This window comes from Ostrinia nubilalis, chromosome 4, assembly GCF_963855985.1.
Source record: "Ostrinia nubilalis chromosome 4, ilOstNubi1.1, whole genome shotgun sequence".
Taxonomy (NCBI): Eukaryota; Metazoa; Arthropoda; class Insecta; order Lepidoptera; family Crambidae; genus Ostrinia; species Ostrinia nubilalis.
The window spans coordinates 3,434,187-3,449,536 of record NC_087091.1 but is presented as its reverse complement, the minus strand read 5'-3'; the positions used below and the strand labels follow the sequence as shown (position 1 = coordinate 3,449,536).

At 37.2% G+C, this 15,350-nt stretch overlaps 1 protein-coding gene across 1 annotated transcript; it reads right to left on the bottom strand.

Annotated features, from left to right (window-relative positions):
- Positions 1 to 2,689: 2,689 nt before the first annotated feature.
- On the bottom strand, positions 2,690 to 15,288 carry LOC135088485 (proton-coupled folate transporter-like). Its single transcript, XM_063983310.1, has 7 exons — positions 14,175 to 15,288; positions 13,938 to 14,097; positions 6,703 to 6,804; positions 5,762 to 5,899; positions 5,279 to 5,362; positions 3,214 to 3,370; positions 2,690 to 2,820 (listed from the first exon to the last, which is right to left on the bottom strand). Exons 1-7 carry the CDS (start codon positions 14,979 to 14,981, stop codon positions 2,721 to 2,723), a joined length of 1,548 nt encoding a protein of 515 aa, XP_063839380.1. The 5' UTR covers positions 14,982 to 15,288; the 3' UTR covers positions 2,690 to 2,720.
- Between the last annotated feature and the right edge of the window lie 62 nt (positions 15,289 to 15,350).

Genomic DNA, 15,350 nt, shown 5'->3' with positions numbered 1-15,350 from the left:
GGCGAAAGTCGAGTCACAGAACATGGTTAGCAACCGATGATGATAGTAATCACTCATGAGCTGACAATAATTGCACCCCCCCCCATGTCCGGCTTTTAGGGTAAAATGTCCGGCCAAATGAAGCACAAAGTCCGGCTTTTGTGATTTTGGACCTGGCAACCCTATGCACGCCTCACGAAGTCACGAGCTTGCAGCGACGCAACAATAGCAGGCACTGTTATTAATTTAGCCGACAAACCTGGCTGTCGTGTCTCACATTTTCATTGGAGCTTTTCATGGTGTTAAAAATATCTCGTTTGTACGCACTTTAGGTGGATAGTTAGGCTGCATACTTAGTGCAAAAACTAACATGCATTCAACTAAAATAGTAATTACATGTATTAACTAGCGGGCGCCCGTGACTTCGTACGCGTGGATCACGTTTTACCCCCTTAGGAGTGGAGCTTCGTAAAATCCTTTCTTAGCGGATGCCTACGTCATCCGCTAAGAAAGGATACGATCCGTCCAGTGGTTTGGGCTGTGCGTTGATAGATCACTATGTCAGTCAGTCAATCTGTCAGTCAATCCGTCAGTCAGTCAGTCAGTCACCTTTGAGATATATATATTTAGATATTGAAATGGAACGCGAAAGTTTAAAATCTTATATAACATGCATTCAAATTCTACATTGAGTTGTTCATAAACGTAAGAATCGATTGGTTTAATTTAATTTTTAAAAATTTTAACCAATTAAATTATTTAGGCTAAGGCTGATTTGCACCAAACTTTGATCGTAACTATAACCATAACCGGTGATATGGAGTTTGACAGATTCTTGACGTTTGTTACAGTCAAAGTAAGACGGTGCAACTCAGCCTAATGTATAATTTATTTACCCAATAGTTAAATGGGTGCTATTGAAAGCACAACCGTACAACAAATAATAAAAATGACTGGCATATTTTTTGCAAAACAATAGAGCATATCAGCATTAACAAATGAGCATCACCTTATTTGTTTGTTTTTCAATTAAAACTCCACATAATAATTATTATCTTTTTCCTTATTTATCACTTACGATGTTGCACAAACAATCTACTCATGGTTGATTAAAGATTCATTCAGACGAGTAAGTTTTGCTAAGGTCTGCATTTATGCTCACAAGCAGGGATGTTATGGATATCCATAACCGTAACCGAAACTTCCGGATATCCGATATAAAAAAATATCCGAAACCGTAACCGATTCAAAAGTTTCGGATAGTCGCATGTAGGCAGTTTAAAAATAGTTTTTTTGTATAGCATTATAATGTAAAGGCATAACAGCCTGATTTACCTTTATAATGCCATCTAGTATCAATTTTTTAGGGTTCCGTACCTCAAAAGGAAAAAACGGAACCCTTCTAGGATCACTTTGTTGTCCGTCTGTCCGTCCGTCTGTCAAGACCCTTTATTATTTTTTTTATTACTTTTTATTCGATGTAAAGTGTGCGGCCATGAATGAACCGTGTTGGACAGCAATTGCAAATTGCATTCTAAAGCACAGATATCCGTAACCGTATCCGAAACTTTCGGATATCCGAAATAAAAAAATATCCGTAACCGTAACCGAAACCGGTATAATAATATTCCTATATCCATAACCGTATCCATAACCGAAACTACAGATCCATAACATCCCTACTCACAAGCGTCAAATTACGGCTTCCATCAGTTGTGTCGCAGTAAGCCGCTTTCTGCGAGTAATGCAGTTATGAGCCTTTGTACCGCTGTGACAACGCAGGCCAGCTTGCTTGTATAATGTCGCTACGGTGAGGCCGGCTACACAGCTATTGAAGAGTTGCGTTAGTGTGAATTATGATCCTTTATCCTTGGGGGAGGCCTTTGTCCAGCAATAGACGTCATTTTCAGAAGAATATGGCGGCTTAGGGACAAATAAGTGAAAATTAGGGGCTGCTAGTATAATGTATCTAAGGAAAAGCATAGGTTACATCGAAGAGTTGAATTTTTGTGATACTTTTTGTGATAGGTAGGCTGACTGGCGAAGCCTAAACGAAAACTGGCTAGAAAGAATAAAATAGAGTAATGTAATAATGTGTGTAGGAATTAATAAAAAACCCTTTAGACTGTTTTAGGTAATTCATAAAAAATCTTCATATAAAAAACTTGAGATACATAAAAATCTATTACTTATTACTAAATCTAATACTTTACATTCTTATACTTTATACATACATTTACATTTATTTTGTGTCTGATAATACGATGCATTTATTTTAAACATAATAGAGTTTTTTTTAAAACCTAATTGAGCTTTTCTTTTCTTGAATGATTGTTCTTCGTTTCGTATTTTTCGACCACAGTTGACGATTAGGTACGGCTTGCAGGAATGTTTTAAAAAAAGTTAAACTTAACCTTTTGATCAACACATACTTCAACTGGTTTAAGCTTACTTAAATTTTCTGCAAGTGGCTGGTTATTAACTAACAAATATTTGTAACATTTACATTTCATTCATTTTTTCCAATACAACCCCCTTCATATCACATTTTATAGACCACAGAACTGTAAGGCTGGTATCACACTAGGGCGTGAGAAGCGCGACAGCAGCGCGGCAGCGGCGTTTTTATAATGTGAAGGCAGGCAGGCAGGTTTTTAGAATGAAATTATCCGCAGCGCGTCTGTCGCGCGTTTGTCGCGCGTTTGTCGCCTAAAACTTATTAGTTTTAATTTTTATTATGTTTAGGCAGCTACTATGGGTGGATCGGCAGGCACGGGCGGGGTGGTGGGTATGTCCAGTCTCTTCTCTTTCCTGTCCTTTTTGTGCTCGTGGTAGAACCATCTAGAACAAAGAGGCAATAAGAAGGATATTAGTTAAATACTGCGGCATACCTAGTTTACAGTATTAGGAGAAATTTCCAGGCAAATGTACTTTCGAGAAACACGTTGAATTAAAATTTGAACTCTATAAAATTCAACAGAATACTCAAAATCGATCGGTTAAACTGCTCGTGGTTGTAGTATTAATAATAAATACTTATTTGTATCAGACATTTCTTTGACTCACATGTTCTGTCATTATTCGTGTACCTATGACCTTTGTTGGTTCGGTTTTTATGGCGGTCAAGCTGTAGACCCTGGCTACCCAGGTGTTGCAGCGGTGGGAACAAGAGGTGGGAATAGTCACGTACATATTTTATGTAACTACTCGTAAGTGAAACAAGTGTTGTCTTACCCAAATATCCCAAGAGCAGGTATCGTTGCTAGTACGCTCATCAGGAATACAGCTCCAGGCATCACCTGAAGTGTCACTAGGTACACCTTCGAGTACAGCGGGGCGAATATCAGAGGCATCGTGGTCTCTGCCACCCCAAACAGTGAAAACACCTTCCCTGCAACATAATATTGATGAAGTTAAATCAGCAGTGGGAGACGGCGTATGTGACTGCACCAGACAGTCTGCCAATAGAGAGAGATGGCGGGAGATCGTGCGGAGAGCTGTCAGTATCCGCCTCTACAACCGATGTGATTAACGCCTCACCGTGACCACGACCGCTCTGCCAAGAGCGTAACAAATAAGAAGAAGAATGATGAAGCCCATGGCAGTTCACTGCTGTAGGTCTAGATAAGTGGCATTTTTGGATCGAATCGAAAATCGAATTCGTTCACGGAGCGATGTAACTCCATACAAAAAACGCTGAGCTAAAACCTTTCGATATTACAACTGTCACGTTTTGCCACTTGTCTAAAGGGTCTGGACGTAAATATGTCTCAAGGAACACCACAAAGTACGTCCTCCCACTTTTTTCAGCTGGCCATTTTACGATAGACATAACGCAAAGCATACGCTTTTTTCACGGTCTACCGATCAGCATACAAATGAGAGACGTTGTCATTGATACCCAATGAAATTAGTGTTATGAAATCATTGAAAACATGTTATTACTAAATTGTTAGATGTACGAGTAGTAACAATAGACAAACCGGATGTCTAGATAATTTTGTTCGTACGTTCGTTTCAGCCTAACGAAGTCCACTTCTGGACAAAGGCCACACTAACGTACACAAAAATCTAAATCATAGACTAACTTTTATGAACGGTTAACTGTTACTTGTAAAACAGGGTTTAGAGAGATGAGAAATGAGACAGCCTGTTTACTAGCCTACCTAGAAACTTTCAGACGTTAGTCCCAAAAATCCTGTGCCCAAATTCCACAAGTTGACCGCTTATTAAACTTGACCTGTAAAGGTTAGGTAGACCCGGGGAACTTAACTATCTAAGAATCCGTAGTAACGAGGACTTCAAAGTTTGCTTGCCAACCATATTATGTCACTAATTAAGTGACTTTAGGCCTCAAGCGGTAGGTAGAATGCGGTCCTGTTACATGCCTTGTGTTATAAACTTTACATAATTATACTAAAATAAATATCTTTCTAGTCTAGGCACTATCATTATATTAAATTGATAAAAATAAGGTTGAAAGAAAAAAAACATCATAGAATTCTAAAGATCGTCGTGTCGGTCGTCCGTCGTGGTAAATCTAATTTTGTGGCTAGGAGTTTATTACAAAACTCATTGCAAAGAATTAAAATTTTACTTAAATTGATTACTTAACGTAGTCATAAACCTTATTTGAAGTAACACGATTAGTAGGCATTTCACTTTAATATATCTGTGTACTATAAATCAATTGATAGACCTATTGGAAACCTAATTATATTCCGAGAATTCCGGTGTCAATTTAATTTGCTTTGCAAGGTTCTATTGTAGTCGACTTTACCGGAGCCAGACAGTAGGTACTTCAGCTCAGACAAGGTGACATTGCTGTTCAATTTAAAGCTATCGGTCCTATCGAATCTAATATCGCGATAGTTAGAGAGCTATTTATTAGTTAGTGAACTATTGTTGTGAGCGCACTTAGGGTCATCACCCACGGTGACTTTTTGTAGTGACGCTGTCGCGCGTTTCATAAACGAGCGACAGCTTCGCTACTAACGCGCGTTAGTCGCGTTTGCAACGCACTACAGAAGCGATGCCAACGCGCTACTAACGCGCTACAGCAGCGCGACTGTATCGATGCAAACGCGCGACCGTATCGGATGACATCGGGGAGAGAACGGAGGGAGGGTTACTGAATCGCATTGCGTCGCGAAAGTATTGCGTTTGCATCGCGACGGAAGCGCGTTTATATGGGCGAGGGCACACATCTAGCGACCGCATTGCGACTGTATAGATGCGAATGCGCGACAGAAACGCTACTGCATCGCTACAAAAATCGGCGAGGGGCCTTAGGACTTACCTAGTTCTTGGTAAGACACCAGTTTGGAAGCGATCGACCTCAGGGCTATGGCTGTCGTCCCGTTGAGTATTTCTACTAGGGGAGCTGAAAATAGAAATAAAATAAATAGATAGGAAAAATATAAAAAGAAAAAATAAAACAAATTGTACATAATTATAGTACGAGTATGTCTAGATTTCAGAGATTAATTTTTCATCTCGTCTCATGTCCACATTCTGAAATGACACTCAATGATAATAAATATATACTTTATTTCTAGTCACGAAAAATCAAAACTAATAATTGAGAGTAGGTTTTAATTAATTGCGAATTCATAATTTAATTACTTTTGGACCCTTGACTTCTGAATCCTAGAGATTGAAATTCCTGACCTTATTGAATCCTAGAGATCTTCTTGATTATTAAGTGTCACTTCAGAACACAGACCTTTGATATCTGAACTAGAAAAATATACTGTTTTTATTAGAGAAATATAATACTTACACATATAAACTTCGTAGTCATTTCTGGCGAAAGCTAGTACTATAGCTCCAAAGATTTTGCTGGTCGTCGATATCATGCCCAAAACCGCGTCGTCTGCTTTCAGTTTTCTGCTGAACACACTTATTGAGAACAGTGTACCTGAAAATATGAAAATACATTTTGAAGAGAAGGTAAGCTGGTCAGGTAATAAATTGTGTGCAGATTTAATTCTGAAAGGTATTTAATGGTTAAAATTAACTTAAAAGACCAGCGTAATGGCGTTCCTAAGATGTTACGACACATGCTGAGTGGTCCACCTTTTAAGTATCTTCTGTATGTACATTTAATTCTATTTTTTCAGGAAAACTAATAAACATGTTTTCTTTCTTTCTTTCAAAATATATGCTATGTTTAAACATAAGTAACATTTTTTTCTAGGTTTCCACTCCACACTCATATTTCTTGTTCTAAGGTAAGTCAATGGAGTTAATGGAGTCCCTTCTGAAGGACTATTTCAGATCTTGTAGAAAGCCTGAAATTCGATTTTGCAAATACGTACCAATCAGTACAGTACGGCTAGCACGAAAAACTTTCGAGTTCAAATCGTTTGCGTACTCGAATCGCCATCAAAAGATTTAGTAAGAAAACTACAACAGCGCCCTTGTGAACGTGTCGTAAAGTGAACTTAGTATGAGATGTGGTTGCACGAAACTTATTTTGAGTATCAAAATTGTCCCGTTATCATTTAATTCGAAGATTAAGTATCGAATTTTATCGAGTACGCAAACGATTCGAAGACGAAAGTTGTTCATGCTAGAGGTACAGGTAGGCGAATAGAATTTCATACCGTACGTTTCATTATTTGGAGGAATACAGATCTTTAGGTAAACTCTAATTCTTTTAGCCAGGCCAAGCCTTTTAAAAAACATTTATTTAAAAAAGTTGTCATAACTTTATCATACCTACGGAATGTGTTATAAGACTGAACGTGGAGTAAATGCTGTACTTGACTTCATCCCAGTTGAATTGATACCGAGCAAACAGGTACATTACACTTAGCTCACCTGAAAAAAAGCATCATTATAGTTTATCAGATCAGATACCACCAGGCAATTGAAATCGATTTTAATAATAATAAATATCCTTGGACATTTACACTACGCTTCTAGTCCCAAACTAAGCAAAGCTTGTACTATGGGTACTAGAAAACGGATATAAACATACTTAAATACTTTTTTTTTGTAAATACATACTTATTATACATAGAAAACACCCAAATACAAACAAATATGTTCATGCACACAAATGTTTGTACTGTGCGAGAATCGAACCCGCTACCTCCGGAATAGTAGTCCGTTTCGAACCACTACACCAAACGGTCGACAGCCGCCATTTTAAGAGGTGTCAAATCGCTGACTCCGGAACGATATGGCGTTCACCTCACTTGCACTAGTAGTAGGTTCCAAGGCTCTAGGTGCAAAGTTAACTATCCGAATGTTTTAGCTACCTGTTAATTTCAAATCAAATTCGTAGTTCGAAAATGTTGCAAGTTTATTAAATCGAAATATAGTACAATATAAATAATTGTTGCTTCACTGAAATAAAACAAGTTTTGACTGAAAATATATTGCTTTATAATTATTGTGCTTTTCTACCTATGCAGATCGCTACAAAACGTCTTTTATCTGCCATTTTGCTTGCTATTTGAAATAGAGAATTCACCAAATAGCTTTTATAAAAAGCTCAAACGAAGCCTAGAGTTTATTTGCAGATTCGACGAATATCAAAACCAATGTATGAATGGACGAGCAATAGCTGAAAAGTTACAACTGCCAACCATTTCTGTTGTAACAGTTCGAACAAATATTAGGATGAATCAACAAAACGTAAAAGTTTGCCTGGTTTACAGGTCGTTGATCGATATACGGATTTGCAATAACCATTTTGTAAAGTCAAATACAAATTCTTTATTGCTTCATGTTGGTATACAAAGATGATTTTTTATTCATTTTAATCGATACATACGTCTAATAATTTGTAGTGTTTGTTTTTAATCGACGTCAACAAAAGGATAAGTATGTTTTTTAATGTGTCGGAAATATCGTACCCGTAAAAATACTTTTTCAGTTAAACTCATTGAATTAATTTTTTTTTACAAATAGGCTTTTAAAAGAGCTCTTGTTTATAGTGGAATTCATTCAGTAGAGTCAGATCAAGATGTTCTATAGAACAATGTTGGAAAATGAAAATACGCTCAGCAGTTTTCTGGTCTACGAGAAACTTAAACACGGACGAAAATCACAATATTTTTGATGCCACTTAACATTTTTCTTCTTTCTTCTACTAGCCTCAAATCACACTTACTAGAGTTTTCTTGGGCCTTTCGTTGTGTCCAATCCTTCAGCCTCAGACATATCCTTGTGCTAGCAATTTGATGCAAACGAACCAATAAATCGCAATGACATCGTATTCCTGTTCTTCATTGGACTATATGCAAAACGTTGAGGTGTCCATTTTCATTCATTGATATTCAAAAAGCCAATTTAGCCAATACAAATTAGGTGGGGGATTGAGTGGATTCACTTAGACTTACGAATAAATGAATATTATAAACGGAAGTGTCTCTGACTTTGGGTGTCTGTTAGATCTTCATGAAAAAGTTACACTAAGTACTGGATAGCTTACACAGAGCAGAAGAATGGCACATAAGCTATGCATTTCTAATAAGTTAGGCTATTTTATACGGAATCAATTGACCAAAGCTAGTAAACAATTAACACTAGCCAAGCCTACCAAAGTTTTAAACTATTTTGTTACTGTGACTCCTTTATTTAATTATTGATAAAGGGACACCAACAGTAATACACATAAGACATTCGCAGTATACTCCTTTTAGAATTTGTGTTATTTTTTCGACACGCCACACTAAAATAGCTATGTGTTACAACTAATAAGTAAAGGTTTAAAACACAACATTTGTCATTATTTAGTCACATCGATTCCAGTTCCCCTTCGGTTATTGTCTAACATCGCTGCAGTTTGTCATTATTACGACGCAGCACCCAAATAAATCTTTTAAGAAAAGACAATGTGTTAATTCATTGTTCGTGACGCAATTTTGATATAGTGTCTATAGTGTCACCCTCTGTCCCAGTCGGGGGTCGGCCATTTTGTAAAGTGTGGATGGGATATCGATGCCTGATGTAGAGATTTGTGAAAACTTGACTTACTACCTTCTGCCCACGGCTTCGCCTACGTGGTATTTGCTCTGACAAAAGTTTCATTAACAATCTGGATTTTGGGTTTTAGTCCTTTACCTCGGCATCCTTATCTAGAACCTAGCAGGATTAATTCATTTTGTAAAGTAAAACGTTATTATTATTGTGTGGTATAAAACTTTAGTGCTATGCACAGCCACATAAGTAAGAAAAAACTTTACTATGTGACACGATACCTATTTATTACAGAGCTCGTAGAGCTGATAACCGTTAGAGCAGAAAACTTCTCGAGTGGCGACCACGGACCGAAAAACGTAGGGTAGTGTACTTAGACAGACAGGCCTCCCACTTGGTGGACCAAAGATCTAGTGAACTGAAGATCGCGGGAAAAACCTGGATGCGGACTGAGCAGAATCGGTCATAGTGTGGAAATCCTTGGAGGTCTTTATTCAGTAACTAGTAACCGACGTCATTTCGTTTGTATTGGTTCTAGGGTTTCTGCTCGAGCTTTCTCGAACTCGAGAAAACTTGAGAAATTTGGCTTCATTCGAGACGAGAAAAAAATTACCGGAGCTCGAGAATTCTCGAGTTTCAATTTTGAAGCTTTAATATTCTTGAAAGCCTATTTTCTTAGACAAAAGTAAGTTTTTAATTATTTAATAGGTCAACGTTGCTTTTAGACTGCCCTATTCTTTCTTTTTTTAACTGATTTGATTGAGCAAGTAATGATCTTAATTGAAACTAAGTAATAATGTTCACTAACGAGTATGCTATATTTATTACATGTATGTTTAATGTGACTGATTTAAAGACTGAAACAATTGTTAATTAGACAGTTACCTTACCTAACAGACGTTAGGTTAGGTACTCGTGCCTCCTCGTAAAGTTTATTCAATTCGTTATATGTAAGAAATTTAAAAAAATATTAAAAAGTTTTTTTTTGTTCATAAAAAAAACTATTTATCGTAATTTTGCTACTTGGACTTGTGTTCTTTAAAAAACAAGTGATTCAATTGTAGCTCCAGATTTTTATTGTTATTTATCCTTAAAGTACAGGCGACTTTATGACTTTTGTTATGATTATTGGTAAATATTAATTATGAAAGAAGATTTTATTTTGTGCATAAAAGTAGGTATATGAGATTAAAAAAACCTGTGTTTTTATAAAATTTCAACCGATTTCAGCAGTTTTCATTAAAAGACTCGAGACCCGAGAAAACTCGAGACTTTGGCCTCGAGAATTCTCGAAACTCGAGAAAAAAAAATAGGTCGAGAAATCAGAAACCCTAATTGGTTCCCACGTGTGAGATTGTAATCACTATGCACGCTGCATTCCGGTCTTAATTTATAAACATCGTGTCTGGCATGTGAAAATATTATTGCCGGCCTTGAAAACAATGTTTTGCTTATGTGAAAACTGCATTTTTCACGTCTCGTTTGCTTGTAACATATCTACTTAACTTATATTACGTGAAGCTATTTAATCGAATGTTGATGTACTCGTAGATGTGATATTGACTATTTTAAATTATTGACATTCTGTTAACTTCTTAAAACGCTGTTTCTCTAATACTGTATGGAAATACCCACTTTCGACGTCATGTTTCAAAGTACACACACCGAATAGTTATTAATTAAAAGTCAAATAAAAATCGAATATACCAGTACTTATTATTATTCTGTGATATAACTAACAAATACGCAACATTGTTTAGTTACATAGTCGTCGTTTTTTATAAGCTTTATCAGGGACTTGCTTATGTGCCCAAGATGGCCTAAATACATAGTTGTATTATACAACTAATGTATGTAGGCCAATATGGTCATTACGTACGAGTAGTTTGTTGTTGTGGTTTAAGAAAAAATATATTGAAATCTTTGTCAATATATCGTTTAATTATTTTGTACTTGAATTAAGTGGCGTTAGACTTTATGAGTTTAATGTTTATCGCCATATCTACAGGTAATATAGGACTAGAACGGTCTTGATACAATATTGTTAATCATTATCCTTAAATTATCTATGAATTAAACAAAACAAATGACAAAAGATAGTACAAACGGTGTTTATTTGATTGTTTGTTATCAATGACTGAGGTTGTTTATTTATCCTTCCTACTATTATCTTGAATAAGAAAGTTTGTGCGGATTGATGAATGTTTGTTACCCTTTCTCGTAAAAAGTACTGAACGAATTTTGATGAAACTTTGCAGTAATATTGTTTATACATCAGAATAAAAAATGAGCTATAAGTTATAACAATAAGTATTATTTCACGGGCAAAAGTTTACATTAGTAGTCATTAAATTAATGACATTTGAGCTTATAGGAACTTTAACCTTCTATTCGTTTTTGTAGAAAGTTTTTTAAGATTCACAACCGCGACCGCATTAACAAAAAGCAGCTTGTTTTTCTTTAACTTTTTTTGGTTATTTTTAATGTTTGTTTAACATTTTAGAAACGGCAATTCCTAGTATTGTTTTAAAGTGGGTTTTACCGACGTAGCTAAAGCTAATGTTATAATAAAAAGTTTTAAAATGTGAGTTGTATTAGCATCTTTCAGTTTTATTTATAGGTGAGCAGTGTTTACAAATACCTAGTGGAATATCTGAGTGTAGCTATAAGCTATGACGTGGACATTTCAATCTTAGAGAAATCCTCCCTTTTACATGGTATTTATATATTTATGGACCTCCTTTAGTGGAGACTAAAAATGACTTGGTTTTTAGTTCTGGAAATTTGAAAAAATCGCGTATTTGCTTGGTCAATTCGATTCAAAACCTAATAATTGGACCAGCAGACATAGTATTTATCAACTGTTCTCTTGTTTGCACAATTTATTGACACTTCGATGCCAGTCAATATTATTCCACTTGTAGAAATACCCGATGGTGATATTATGTCATAAGTGCGCCACAAACACTGGACAATGGAAAGCAAAAAGTTAGACCGTTTTCACATTAGGGCGACAGAAGCGCGACAGCAGCGCGACAGCGGCATTTTTTTATAATGTGAAGGCAGGCAACCGCTGTCATATACGAGTATGTAGTATGATGAAATTATCGGTAGCGTGTCAGTCGCGCGTTTGTCACGCTGCTAAAGTCGCCTAAATGTGAAAGCGCTCTTATTTAGTACAGACAGCGTCAAGTATTTCGTGACACCCAAAGTGACCAATTTTGACAATACAACCTTATTCCAATTGTAGCAAAGACGTTGCAAAGGCAACTTTGGGTGTCACGAACTATTTGACGCTGACCGTGCTATACAATTTCGTCAATTAACTGTAGGTATTTTTCGTGTCAAGAGTGAGTTTTGAAAGATGTGAGTTGAAAACGCCCGTGTACAGACAACAGCACAGGGTATACTGACGCCTTAGATGCGATAGGTGCCATTATGAATTCAACACAATTAATGTGGTGTGTAAACCTCTTAATAAAAATACTGATTAACTATAATTATAATCTGACATGCACATACAGAGATGTACTAACTATCAATTAACAATCCTAATGTCACAATAACAATGTGCATTACAAATGTCCTATTGACGTCACAGAATCTAATAATATTAGCAGCAGGTATTATGTGATAAAAATCATGAGTTTGCATATTTTTAGACGACTCTTTTATGGTACGGACAACCGCACACTAATCCAAGCACCTTGTGTAGTTCTCACAGGTGCGATTTTGTTCTGTTTAATTTGCGGGCGACTGTACCTTGATCAAAGATCGAATCTTGAATATTAAACGCAAACTGTTGATGTGTGTCCAGAGGTTCGTGACTTTATTTAATTACTAGTGGAATACGTCATATGCTAGAGCGTTGATGATAGCGTTTGTAATTTGGGAATAATTATTGACTCAAGAAAATATTTATCTATCTTTGTAAACGATGTCAACAAGTGACAGCTGCATGAGAGATAATATGGAATTCGTATTGGTAATGGGCCTATTACCTTTTGGTATCATAATTGTTGCTGAACTTCTTCTCTACATTTAACTGTTTAAATACATTTCAAGTGTCTTCTATTTGCTTTCACAACCGATAACGCATGTTGTATTACCCTATTAACAGTTATTATTATATAATAGTGACAACTGTAAACAGTATGGTTTACTGACCCTTGAGGATAGACGCAAATTGACTGATGCTTGCCTGTTGTACGACATAGTACGCGGTGGGGTGGACTGCCCTGAGCTTGTGGAAGGAGTATCGTACTGCGTTCCGGCCCCCCGATCGCGCCGCCAACCACGTCCTCTTTTCAATGTACCGCACTGCAAGACGAGATACGCGAGCAATGCACCGCTATCACGTTTGCCGCGAGTGTATAACCAGTACTTCAGCGAGATTGACCTATTTACATATAGCAAGGTAAAATTTAGGTTACAAGCCATTAAAGTGCTAAAAGATGCCTGATCAGTGGGTGGGCCAAACACACACACACACACACACACACACACACACACACACACACACACGAACACACAAGGAGCATAATGTGTATATGTTTTGTGTTTCATTTAATGTTTTAGTGTCAGCATAATTTATTTTATTATTTTTAATTTATAGTTATGTGGTTATGTGGTTATCTAAACGATTCGACATTTCCAACTCAAAATGATATTCTGTGGAAATCTGTAATTAGCTGTAAGTTTTATTCAATACTAATGTATAATATTACCATAATGTATCGCCGTTGATTTCCCAAATAAATAAATAAATAAATAAATAATAATATAAAACTAGCGGCCGCCCGCGACTTTGTACACGTGGACCCCGTTTTACACCATTAGAGATGGAGTTTGGTAGAGATGGAGTTTGGTAAAATCTGTTCTTAGCGGATGTCTAAACCCTATAAAAATCCTGCCAAATTTCAAGTTTGTAGCTGTTCTAGTTTCTGAGATTTCGTGATGAGTGAGTCAGTCAGTGACCTTTCACTTTTATAGATATAGATAGATAATCATCAAATAATACATACCCCACATGGGTCCAAAAGTGAGGCACACGACAGTCAGTATGAGGCATATCCGCAGCCGCCTGTTGTTTGGGCCTCTCTTAAACGCGATCTCGAAAGTTTGCTTTAGACTTTGGAAGTCGAAGAACTCAATAAAGAAACCGGTAAAACCCGTCCGCTTCACCTAAAAATAGATACAGTTAGCACAACAATAATATTTTCACATATTCACATAATATCGTAAGAGTTAATGCTACGCACCTTTTCTTTATTCTCGAGCCAAGTGTGATCCTCAATCATGAAAAACACATAGCAGAAGTTCAAAAATTGGAAGAATGCAGATATAGAAAACACTCCGTAGTAACCCAATACTTTGAGCAACACCCCACTCAGACCCATCCCAATAGGGAATCCAACTGTCATGCACAAATTCAAGATACCCATTCGGAATGTTCTAGTTTCTTTTGACGTTATATCCCCTAGGTAGCTGAAAGTACCCAGGAACATAGTGTACCAGCCGCCCGTGAGAGAAGGGAATATCACCTCCATAAAGACTGTTAACTCCACCGGGACTTCATAGAAGAAGTACGTGTTTAGCATGTTGAGCATGCACGTCATGAACTCCCCGAAGATAGGCATTAGCATACAAATCTTCCGCCGGCCAGTTTTGTCGCTCCATGCTCCAATGAAGAACATCAGCAATGTAGGTACGGCAGTGTGAACGACGCTTTTCCAAGCTTGGACGGACGCAATCAGTTTTTGCACTTCGTCCTCCTCAAAAGTATGGTTCGCTCGTTTTCGGAGCCGCAAGTCGTTGCAAACTGCATCCCCGAAACCTAGATTGACACGACACGCTTTGTCCAAGTTCAAGTTTTGCGTCGCCAGCATCGCCAGCACGCTTGGCATCACGAACAATGCCAGCACCGGCTCCACCGTCACGTTCGATTTCACAAACCTCAGCTTCTCCATAAATGACATGTTCTTAACTTCTTTGGCTTCCGACTTCAAAGGGAGTTCCTCAGTCGTGTCTTGAGACACGACTGTTTCCGATTTTCCTGACTTATCCATGGCGGACTGTCTCGTGTTTGCTGAAGCGGATAGCAACTAATTTTGTTTGTTCAACGTGGAAAAATATTAGATGGAGAATTACGCCTTATTCTATTAGCAGTCCGAGTAAATTCCTTGTAAATATACCGTCACATTGTTGATATAGCTCTAGCACATCCACACAGCAAGATAAATAGACGATCTGATATTGAATGAGTGCTGCACCGACGGGCCGCAGCTAGCGCGCTATTGTGGCTTTATGTAAGCAAACACTCTCGTGTTGCCATATCAGTCTTTAATGCGTCCACAAACACTTGCAGAAATCGAAAATAAACTCACCGCACAATTCAAACAACTCTACCGATATCCGATCATATCTGATGTCACAAT

Bases quoted from the DNA above. Each gene is read 5' to 3' on its own strand.
- LOC135088485 (XM_063983310.1), bottom strand. From the start codon at position 14,981: ATGGATAAGTCAGGAAAATCGGAAACAGTCGTGTCTCAAGACACGACT. The intron at 14,098-14,174 runs GTGCGTAGCATT...ATCTATTTTTAG, and splicing joins GGCTCGAGAATAAAGAAAAG to GTGAAGCGGACGGGTTTTAC. The intron at 5,363-5,761 runs GTAAGTATTATA...TTCTATTTTCAG, and splicing joins TGACTACGAAGTTTATATGT to CTCCCCTAGTAGAAATACTC.